At 38.7% G+C, this 11,998-nt stretch overlaps 1 protein-coding gene across 1 annotated transcript; it reads left to right on the top strand.

The window, feature by feature from the left end:
• Positions 1-4,541: 4,541 nt before the first annotated feature.
• gnat2 (guanine nucleotide binding protein (G protein), alpha transducing activity polypeptide 2) lies at positions 4,542-10,021 on the top strand. Its single transcript, XM_020618515.1, has 9 exons — positions 4,542-4,647; positions 7,168-7,210; positions 7,653-7,794; positions 7,934-8,091; positions 8,232-8,360; positions 8,468-8,597; positions 8,678-8,831; positions 9,319-9,528; positions 9,958-10,021. The coding sequence occupies exons 1-8, from the start codon at positions 4,542-4,544 to the stop codon at positions 9,507-9,509; spliced, it is 1,053 nt and encodes a 350-aa protein (XP_020474171.1). The 3' UTR covers positions 9,510-9,528; positions 9,958-10,021.
• Positions 10,022-11,998: the final 1,977 nt, after the last annotated feature.

Genomic DNA, 11,998 nt, shown 5'->3' with positions numbered 1-11,998 from the left:
GTTGCTGATGAATTTTGTTGACTAATCAATTATTTCTCTAATATTTTCAATGCGCGTTAAAAAATATTCTTCACTTGACAGTTTGTATGTTTTTTGACTTGTCTTTCATTTTCATCACTTTTTCGTGTTTAAAATGTTTTACACCCAGCTACTCTACGAGGCTTGCCCCTGACTTATAGCTTGTGCAAATGCACAAGCTGTATCACCACATTTATTTTTATCATTTGATTACTGTGACCGCCATTTGTCATAGGGCAGTGAGGCAGCGTGATAAGAGAGGACAGCAGCAATGGAGCAGCCCGCAGCGTAGTGTAAATCTTTCTTAGAATACAACTGATGGTGCTGCAAAATCTCAGAGGGAGAAAGATGAATAAATGGTAGAAGAGAGAGAGGCAGGACCCAAATCTAATCTATAAAAAAAGAAATTGGATATTTGCTGTTAAATTTAGAGACCTCAACAATTATTTATGAGTTCAGTTCAGGACATGAACAAATGATTTATCATTCGAGAGAGACAGTGATGAAATGCAGAAGAAAGCACAAATAGAAATGAGCTCAACATGCTTCTTTCTTCAAGGAGAATTTATGCATTTTACATACTAATGGCTTTCTGAATACAGACTAGGATCTCAATGAAGAACATGCCGTAACAATGGGAACCACATTCATCCTCATATAATCACAGCAAACATTAAGATGTATGTTTCCACTGTTAACCAAAAACCACACATATATATGTAAAACAATGACCATGTACAACTCTCCACTTTTAACTGACTGCAAACAGATGTGTACTAATGAAAAAAAGGCTGGCGTCTAAGAAGAGCACTGCAGTAGAGGTACGTGCACCGTGAAACCAGCGCCCTGTTGTGGTATTTATGGGCAAGAACCTGATTGCAGAACAACACCATCCTGCAGTCTATAAATCTCAGTGACAAGCTGCTCAGTGGCACCATTAAAATGGTAGCATTAATCTCAGTGTTCAATAAAGAAGTTTATAACAAAGAACCCTATACATTTTTTTTAATCTTTAAAAAGTGCATGGCTAGCCTATTACCTTATAATTTATCTGATATTAATAATGAAAAAAGGTAATTATTTTTTAAATGTACTTTTTAAAAAACAGATTACAGTGTAAAAATGATGAAAACTGAGTGATGTTATGTAAAAGATGGTCTGTTTATGTGTGGTTTAAACCCAAATTACAAACATACTGCCTCATGAAAAGCAACTACAACAGAGAGAGGATTATGAATCAGACATTAGTCAAAGGTCTCTGCTTGCACATTTACAGTTTTTGGTCTTAATGAAGAGAAAAGACTATGATGTGATTTATTTGAGAGTGAACAGGGCTAAGGTTGGTTTGGCTTTTTGAGAAATGACTCAAATTTGATTCAGATTCCTTCTGGATGTGTAAATAACTAAAGCTAACAAGAGCGACCTAGCATGGTTTTCTAAATTTACAAGTTATTCTGCTAAGGCTAGCTTCAGACAGGATGCTTTTGTTACAATCAGGCATCCGTAGTTTATGAATTATTTACATGAATCAGTATTTTTGTAAATATTTAATCTTTGTTTTCTGTTTGTATATGGTGTTGTAAATATTTATGACTGTACGTGGTATTGGTCAAACCTATTTAGCGGGCTCTTCTAGATAATTTCCTGCAGTAATTAAGTATAAAAGGCAGTGAGCTGCTTTGGGGTGGGGTGTCTTTTTGTCTGTCTCATGTAGAATTAACAAAGGCTTCTGACATTTGCACCTCATTCTCATGACTCATAAATGCAAAGCCTCTGCTGGTCAAACTGACACTAGGGCAAAAGCACATCTAAGCATGTAGCCACTGATGAGAGTATTAGGAGATTATGCTACTTTTACTGTCATAGTAGGGGCTTAGTATCCCAGCATGCACTGGGCAGACAGCAAGGAAACACCCTGTGCTGGTAGCCAATCCACCACAGGATGTAAACAGAACCAGGCTTTTGACTGTGGGAGGGACCTGGAGAAAAACAGGAAGATGTCAATTGTATATTTTGCAATTTGTCTAATTCCTGCTCTTCATTTTGTCCTAGTTTTCACACACATACTATCAATTTATAGTATCAATTTATCTATAATAATGCATGCAAGTAAACTGCAGAAAAACATAGAAATAAAAAATAGTTTTCTATATTTTGCATGTCTGGGATTAACAGAGAATATCACAGTATCTTGTGTAAATGCTACAATGTGACCAAGGTTCTCCCAGATTAATGCGCATGGAACCGCTGTAATGGAGCCTGAGGATTTAGAAGGTAACACACCACTACACAACAATCAGGAAAGCAAAGAAAATTCATTTGTATCTGTCAAGCACAAATAAACTCAGTGTTATTTTAATCCAGGGGAATAATTGGATTTTACCAAGGTTTCAGGGGGAACTTGTATCACAGAGGTTGTTGTATGACAGAGAAGCTAATGTGAACTAAAGCTGGATTTTTTTTTTCCTAGGACATGACATCTAAGGGTATGTTACTAAATGCATTAGGCCTACATGGCCAGTTTCCTTGCTCTCCATCACACCCAGAAAGATGATGTGTTAAGCCCCTGCATCTTGGGTTGATCTTGGACTGTGTGGGTAATCTCATCAACAGATCAGAGACACAGGGGTGGAACAAAAAGTGGGTCTACCCCATCTACCACCTAATAGGATTGGCTGCCATCATTTGCTACGCTACTGTGATTAGCCTGCTTGAAAGCATTCGCAGTGAAGTCACAAACCGGCAGCAGCCACTTTCATTTTGTCATCAATTTAAATCATGGAATTAAGGTTAGTTAGTGACAGCTGTTGTCATTTTAACCAGAAACAGTGATGATCAGCAGAAGCTGCGACCTGAACACTCTCCACACTGAGCTTTGCTGACAAGATCGTATAGGTGCTGTGTACGGTGGCAGCAGCATTGCCTGGTGGGGGAAGGAGAATATTCAAATTCCCTGCTGACTTCTGACACATTTCATGGACCAACATCTACAGCAGGAACATGTGGTCTGAGTGAATTAATAACCTCAAACACAGTACCTTAGTCTAAGTCCTCCAACCTGGAGGGAGGGGACGTAACAGCCCTGAAGACAAGGCCCACTGACCTCCAATTCTGCCACAACACACTTACTGTACATATCCTCTTATCTTAAAATGTCCACTCTGATTGAAAGAAAATGAACATTTCTGAGACTGCCTCAAGCATGCTGGCTCCCATTCAACTGATAAAGATAATGCAAGCTGGGAAACACATTTAGGTTATGTTGTTGCTGAGACCCCACTGACACCACAGGACAGTGGCAGTTGCCTTTATTTAGCAAGAACCACACCACCTAGGATTTGAACGTCTTAACTATAAGTAGTTTATGAAACCTTAATGCCTCCCTCTCTGCTTCATCCGTGTGATGGACACTGAAGTCAAGAGTCCAAACAGGCAAAAAAAAATACATTATGGATAAAAAGAGCACCCCCTCCAAACCACTCAATGTATTGAAATGTATAAAGTTTTGATCCCAGGCAGATTTTTGTCTAGTTTAAAATGTTTTAATATAGCTATCCTCACTTAGTTGTCAGTTTGTTAGGTACACACAGTTGAAACTAATGGTCTAATATGACAGTCCTGCACTAAATTCTCCCTTCATGAAGGTGATAATGTTCAATGTGTCAGAGCGCTGTTGATTCAGTTTATGGTCATTTTGGAGGATGTAGTTTGTGCTGCATAACAGAGAGAGCTGTTTTGTATTATTTAGCCTACTCTCATTGATATAAACAGGGTGAACAGAATAATAGAAACACCTATAATATAATACAACAATTTACTGACCATACTGTTGAATCAACATCTCTCAAACTGTTTCAACAAAAATTGAACAGTATCACCATGGTGAAGGGAGAATTATTGCATGACTGTTGTATTAGACTACATTAGTTTTAGCTAGGTGTACCTAATAAACTGCCAACTAAGTGTACATTACAGGGCAGGAAATACAGTATGTACTGTTTTCCCAGTGTAAGTGTGATGCATATCATCTGTATGTACATATACATACTAATAAACGCATAATGTACACACATTTTGTGTTACTGTATGCAGACACACCCAAACTACATCAATTAATCCCAGATGGAAAAAAAATGTTGATTTCAATGACTCTCACTGTGTCCAAGTATGTCAGTGTGTTTATTTTTTCTATGAATCATTCACTTTTGTCCTTATTAGACTAATTGGATTGACTGGCCAATCAGGAAGAGGCACCTCCTAGGTCAGGGGTTTAACCAAAAGGAATTAAGCGCTGCATCACAGCTCTACAGAGATGCTGAGGTGGTGTGATCCTTGAGAGGGTAGCATCTGAAAATCTAATCGAAAGAGGCCAGGAAGGTTCAAGCACCTCCCTCCCAATCCCCTTCCACTCTGAAAACGCCTTTCAGCACGATTAGTGCTGCACCCAGATTCTCTGCAGCTGCTCACAGAGAACTGTCAAAATTTCCATCCGTGAGGATCTTGAGTTTGCGGAGGAAGAAAGCATGGGTGCAGGAGCAAGTGCTGAGGACAAAAAGTCCAAAGAGCTGGAAAAACAACTCCAAGAAGATGCTGATAAGGACGCTAAAACTGTCAAGCTATTACTGCTTGGTAAGTGGACACATGAAAAGTCTTTCTACACCAAGTTTTCTTTTTTGTCCCAGCCTGCAGGTGATGCAAAGTGCACTAACCGACAAGTTTTAGCTTCAAAAATTTTGCATTTACAAATCATTTTTTGACTTTCATCTCTGACTAAAGGAAATCTTCTGTGGAGGTTCAGGTCTACAAAGTAGCACAGAAACCTTGCAGTCAGCCAACAGTCAACAGGTGCAACTGAAGGATAAAATAAAATGCTGGGAAAAAGTTTCAGTCAGCATTCATTGATCCTTGAAAGGTAAACACTTGGTCCTAATTTTCAAGATGATGAGAGTTCATTTGTTACAGATCATTACCAAAATGGATATGTTAATAACCCTGTAATCACCAGGTAATGATGATGTCTCACTGGGTTTACAGACCCACTTTCTGCACATTTCTTACTTGGATATGAGCCACCTGAGGTGGTGGTAAAGTTCTCTGGCACATCTGCTCACTCTTCAGTTAGATGTAAGATGTGGTATACTCAAGAGGATTTACAGACTCTACAGGATAAAACCTTCATTAAAAAGATGAGAGGACTTTTTAAAGGGAGTAAAATCTGTGATGAAGGGATGCTCTTATAAAAAAATGTATCTACAGTCTAGAATAGTAAAGCAATAGTTTACCTCATCTGAAATTACACTAAAACTAAACACTGGTTAACAGTGACTTTTCAATTCTAATGGAAGGGCGCCGGAGCTTAAAAGATCATAGCCTTTGGTCTAAACAAATCACAGCACAGCAGTGAAATGGTAATCTGATTAACTAACCGGTTTAGTGCAGATCCACTTGGTGAGGTCTTTGTTCATCCCTCAATTTACTCATAAAGTACAATGTTTTGTCAATGCATATATTAAATCTGTCTTGTCTGCTACCACAGACAACAGTGTCTTATCTTGCTTTTTATTTCCAATCCTACATTTCATGGGATCAGTACACCATTGGACATTGCAATGAAAATCAAGGAGACAATGATAAACAAATAGATTCAGCTTCACTGGTTGTCACACCCCCTTGTGTGCAGGTGTGACAACCAGTGAAATAAACTTCAACATCTCTTAATAAGCTTTGCCACCTCCTGAATACATAGAAATGGCTTTAGCAGTGAAGAATGTACCAAAGAATAAGTGTAGTCAGTTACTAGGGATGTGTAAAACTGCTACCCTACAAGTCTTTCCCCCTCAGTGATGTTTGAGCAATTAGAACTCAAAAACAAATGCAGTCTTCAGACATTCTCATTGCATTAGCTGACATGCTTCAAAGAATATATTCCCACTCTTTGCATGTCACAAATGGAAAGAATTTAAATTCTATTTTCACAGATTTTCATTTCTCCTTGAGTTTCACAGTACCATTGTAAGTCACTTTAAATATGACATGCTTCAAAGAATATATTCCCACTGTTTGCATGTCACAAATGGAAAGAACTTAAATTCTATTTTCACAGATTTACATTTCTCCTTGAGTTTCACAGTACCGTTGTAAGTCACTTTAAATACTGGTTATTGTTACAAATTAGCAAAACAAATTTGTTACTGAATTAATAACGACTTTTAGCAGGGAAAAGCCAACAGTTCCTCCCTGTGAAGGTAGAATGACGCCACGTGTGAGGTCTTTCGGTCTGTAAACATTCAGCAGTAAGTCTGTGGATGAAGCTTAATGTGGCCCCGTGAGAGCAGGACAGGCAGCTTTGACTGTTCCGTGACGTGTTAAATTCCTTCAGGCCTGAGCTAGTTTACATTGCAGCAGAGAGTCTGATCTGATCTACATTATGTATATATAGTGATCATTTTATTAATAAGAACTGTTCCTTAAAAATCTTCGTGATAACCATAATTTCACAAACCAGCTGAAACTGTGGCTTATAAACACTGAATCTGTCCCATCTGCAACCACAGTCAGCACTACGTCGTTCTATTTTTTGCTTCCTATCTTCTAATGCATTTCTCCTGACTGTACCTGCTGCTGTCTGTTACATGCTTCACAGTTCTGTGAATATTTTGCTGTCTGCTGTCCTATGCATGCTATTGTGTCTCTCTTGATGTTGTATAATTGCAGATTTTGTAGTTCTTTGGCACATGTCATATTGTATACATACTGACATTTGGCCAGGGCAAGAAATTAGGTAACTCTAATAATGGTGTAATGCTGACACATGTTCATTTGCACGGAGAGCTGTCTGTGAAATTCTACATGATGGATTTTTTCAAACAGCCTTCTCATGATTTCCATAAAGAGATGCTAATGTTGAGTTGTTCTCCCGTAAGTAGTTGCTCTCCAGTAAATCTTTGTCCTTTTTATTTGCACAAACCACATGTGATTGAGTTTTGTTTTCCTGTGGTTGAAAGCAAATATCAAGAATTCCCCTTTAAACTGAGTGCAGTATCAGAGCACATGCTTTAGCCATTTATAACTACTGTTTCTACTCAGTGGCATGCCAGAGAGAAACACAGCAATCATGATGTTTGTGCTGAACCTTGTCTTCTCTTCCAGGGGCTGGTGAGTCAGGGAAAAGCACAATTGTAAAACAAATGAAGTAAGTATAAAGAGGAGTAGTAAACCATATTTTTTGTGTTTTACACATCAGCTCAGTGGTGATAGATCACAGTTCATGTACTCTCACTGATCAGACATACAGACCCCAGGCCGATGCTGCCTCGTCTCTGCCTGTTTCACTTGCCATGAATCCTTTTACAAAAGGTCAACAGGGCAAACATCCACTTATTCTGATTTATCAGCGCTTGTTTTGTAGACTATGTTAGGCTGACAGTGAGAGTACAGTGAGGACAGAAACACACCACAGGGTGGTGCTGTGAGCACTAGCTCCAGTAGAACTGGACTTTTTATATGTAGACAAAACCTAACTAGGCCTGTACAGTGCCATATTCTAAGTTTTCTATTTTACTGAAAGTTGACACTATTTCCAGAACCATTTATATAGCCCTAACACTAACCTCTCCTTTTCTACTTGTGCACAGGATTCTGCATCAAGGTGGTTACACAAAAGAGGAACAAATGGCATTTAAAACAATCATCTTTGGCAACATCCTGCAGTCTGCTCTGGCTATCATCAGAGGCATGGAGATGCTGGGCATTGATTTTGGCTCACCCTCTGCACAGGTCTCATATTACACTTAACTGAACACCAGACATAATTAAATTTTCAAGTTAATATTCACTGACATAAAACTATACTATAAATAGTACAAGTACTATCCTGGTACTGATGGATCTTTGTTGTGTATGCATTAAACCACAGGAGGATGCACAGAAGCTGCAAAACTTGTCAGACTCCATTGAGGAAGGCACAATGCCTCCTGAGCTGGCTGATGTCATCAAGAAATTGTGGAAAGACCCCGGTGTGCAGAATGGCTATGAAAGAGCTGCTGAGTACCAACTGAATGACTCTGCTGGCTAGTGAGTCCCTGTGTACAACCAGAACCGATACAATAGTGCCATTAGATGTAAACTAACAAGGCAGCTAACTTTTGTTTACAGATAAAGAGGATTTCATATCTGAAGCTTGTCTGCTGTCCTGTTTGTTCTGCCATCACCAGTTATCTCAATGAAATGGACAGAATCTGCAAGCCAGACTATCTCCCCACTGAGCAGGATGTGCTGCGATCTCGAGTCAAAACAACTGGTATCATTGAAGAACAGTTCTCCTGCAAAGAGTTGCACTTCAGGTGAGTAGCAAGCTCACCTGACTTGGCTTGAACAAAAGCCTGCACTTTGAAGAAGACCCAGGAGATGTTGTCTGACTGACTTTGATCTGGCTTTCTGTGGTGAATAGGATGTTTGACGTGGGAGGTCAGAGGTCAGAAAGAAAGAAGTGGATCCATTGTTTTGAGGGTGTGACCTGTATCATCTTTTGTGGAGCTCTCAGTGCATACGACATGGTGCTTGTAGAGGATGAAGAAGTGGTGAGTTGGGACCCAACTATCTGATAATGAGGCATTTGAAGAAAGGCGTGACTCAACCTATTCTTTTTTGACCCTTACAGAACCGCATGCACGAGTCTCTCCATCTATTCAACAGCATCTGCAACCACAGATTCTTCGCACTGACCTCCATTGTGCTTTTCCTCAATAAGAAAGATCTCTTTGAAGAGAAGATCAAAAAGGTCCATCTGAGCATTTGCTTCCCAGAATATGATGGTGAGACCATCTGACACTGCATTATTGATTCAGGAGTTGCACCTGCTGCACACACACTCCAGCCCTAGCTAGATGTAGGGAGCACATCTGTCAAGGATTCAGTGAGAGCGAATCAGGGTCAGCTGCTGACAAGCCACGCTCTGTTTCATTTGAAACCAGGTCGACTATAAGAATGTGTGAAAAGCAAAAAACTGCACTGTAATGCAGACAAAAACAACAACTTAAAATACACTTGTGACCAAAGCTGTTCAGACAACATGAAGACTAAACTGAGCAATCAATTAATCTTCAGATTAAAACTGCAGAGTGGGAGCCTCAGTGTTACTCTGTTAATTAAACTATGATACAAGTCATTATATTAAAATTGTCATGTCAGCTGACTAACAAAATGATGCACATGCAGAATGATTGATTAAATGATTATTTTTTTCTTTAAAATAAAATTAATGAAACTTTGCTTCTCATCCTCACTCTTGATTTCTTTTAGGCTCAAACACATACGAGGATGCCAGCGGCTACATCAAGACACAGTTCTTGGACCTGAACATGAAAAAAGGTGTGAAAGAAATCTACTCCCACATGACCTGTGCCACAGATACAAGGAATGTTGAGATTGTGTTCAACGCTGTGACAGACATCATTATCAAAGAAAACCTTAAAGACTGTGGTCTGTTCTAAGCAGCTCCAGAGAGAAGAGGTGAGCAATGACCACACCACATCACATCACTCCCAGGGACTTGGTTGATACAGCGTAATAGGGTCCAGATGATGCAGACCCCTGGCAATTCAATTTAACTCTCATATACTGAATCATATCTGGCCAACCTGTGTTGCCAAGCAACAACTCCTGGCCACGTTGTGAGTGAACGCAAACTCTAACCACACAGATGATTTAGATCATTTGGGACTGCTTAGGATCAGGAAGATAACGAGAAACAAAAATCCCTGAACTGATTTGCGATTAAAATCAGGTTCTCCCAAAGCTCCAGAATAATTTAACTTTTTATTTTAGAAATATACTGAACCTGGCAACCTGCAGGTTAAACTGTCTATTAGTGTAACATTATTTATGCACGAATACAGGTGATTCAGTATGTTTGAGATTGTCTTCTTCTCTACGTTGCAGAACCTCGTTTCCTACCTTAACCCTTCACATACTGGCATTAACTGAGAAGTGTACTGATGGAGCACAGAGGATCCTCAGTTTGTTGTGTTCGTGTCATCGCTTCCATGGCAAGTCCTGGTCATTGACCGCTCCTAACACCTCCCCATTTCCAACAGCACATCCCTGCAACACAGTGCACATCCAGCTGGATTGAAACAACTACAAAGTCACTACGTCATTGTTGTGGACATACAGCTTTCTACAAGAGTCTTCAGTTTTTCTAAAGTACACAGTTTATGTAACACCGAAAGCTGCTGGTTTGAAGGTATGAAGATTAAACTGTATCTCCTTTGACCCTCATTGCCACCTTTTGACTACTATGGTGTGTGTTGTATTATCAGTAAGACCAAGTTCTGCAAAATTAATAAAGACAATAAAAAATTGTGGAAAATAATATTTTGAATAGCAACATTGCAATCTTGTTTTGTCTTTGAGAACAATAGTCTCTGTGGTCTTGATATTTACACTGTAAATATTTACACACTCCCAGCGCTTGCACAGTCTATCCAGATTACAAATTAAACTATACATGTATCTAATCTAAACAGTGTTAATGTATTGAAATCACTTAACATTTTAATGTGAATGCATTTCATAAGACCAAACATAGTAGAGAAACTTTGTACATAAAATTAGATCGTTCATATTTTGAAAGAGAAATCTATACATATGAGGGAAGAACTAGAGGGATGATGCTTTATTATGAAGGAAAATCTAAAGAGTTTGCCCTTTCTTATGAAATGTAGTAGCATGAAATAAAGATGCATTAATTCACTTGTTTCTGTTTACTTTTCTTGCCACTGATTCACACAGTCATTCTTTGAAAATGCGTATCGAATTTGAAAAACGGGGCTGTCAACACTGACCGATTGCCTCAGGTTCTTACTTCCTGGGGACAGTGCTGCAGTTATACAAGTTCCCTGTTCTAGTCAGAAGGGAAATGACAGCATATGGAAGTTCATTAACAATAAATCTATTGAGAGAGCAAAACGAATTAAAGTGATAATTAATCTGGAATTTAAGATTCACTGCATGACAGGACAAAACAGTATAAACAGTGTCTGGGGTTGAGAAGAGGAGCTATGACTCGTTTGTGTGCGAGTTATTTTAGTCCCATATTTAAAGTTACATGTTCTCAGCTTTGGTATGCTGCAAACGTCAGAGCAAAGTAGAACAAAATGCATCAGTCCTGGATGTCAAATGTCATTTCTAGCATCTGTAACATCAAGCTTCTTCTTAGAGCAGATCATCAGAGTTAAGTGATGTAATGCTGAGGTCTTTTAGCAACAAGGTTATCAAAACAGATGGAGAAAATGGTCTGATCTTTACCTTTGCTTGCCAACATCTTCCATGAAAAGAGAAAAATCGACAAGATTTTCTATACTACTACCTGTATAGAAAAAGCCTGTTTTTCTTGTTCTTCTGGGCCAGAGAGCTCCACTGTTGTCCAAAAGCTATTAGAAACACATCACTGATCCTCAATCTTTCAACTGGCTTTTTCCCAACAAACATGGGCACTGGAGTTAATTGACTCAATCCCACATACACTGGCCTAGCTGTAAATACTAGCTCACCAAAACCACAACTGTAAAAAAAAAAAAAAAAAACTCCAACAAAATGCACTTTGTACTCTTATTGGAGTAAAAAACTAGAAACTACATTATCGTGCTGTTTTGAGATTTTTTTTTACCCAGCCACCTTTTTCAAAAATAAAAATAATATACAGTTGTGAGCTATATTTAAAGACCTATATGTTCAGTAAGAACTAATGAATTTGGGAATAACTGCTACAATCTAAAGAATTCAAAGTATTAAGAGTGACTAATGTACTATACCTGTTGATTTTGGTAAGATAAGCATCTGTCCTTGCATGCTCTCATGTTGACTTGCAGATTGATTTTAGTTTGAATTTATTTTGTGGTCACTCATGTCATTAAGAAACTTGCATGGAGTGCCAGAGTACTTTATATACAAGATAAGAAAATTAAGACACATGGGTGAG

Source organism: Monopterus albus, unplaced genomic scaffold (assembly GCF_001952655.1).
Source record: "Monopterus albus unplaced genomic scaffold, M_albus_1.0 scaffold6.1, whole genome shotgun sequence".
Lineage (NCBI taxonomy): Eukaryota > Metazoa > Chordata > Actinopteri > Synbranchiformes > Synbranchidae > Monopterus > Monopterus albus.
Note: the sequence above shows the minus strand (reverse complement) of the source record. Positions and strands in the feature narration are given on the sequence as shown.

Coding starts and splice junctions, on each gene's coding strand:
- gnat2 (XM_020618515.1), top strand. CDS start 4,542: ATGGGTGCAGGAGCAAGTGCTGAGGACAAAAAGTCCAAAGAGCTGGAA. Junction 7,795..7,933: donor TTGGCTCACCCTCTGCACAG/GTCTCATATTAC, acceptor ATTAAACCACAG/GAGGATGCACAGAAGCTGCA. Junction 8,598..8,677: donor TTGTAGAGGATGAAGAAGTG/GTGAGTTGGGAC, acceptor TGACCCTTACAG/AACCGCATGCACGAGTCTCT.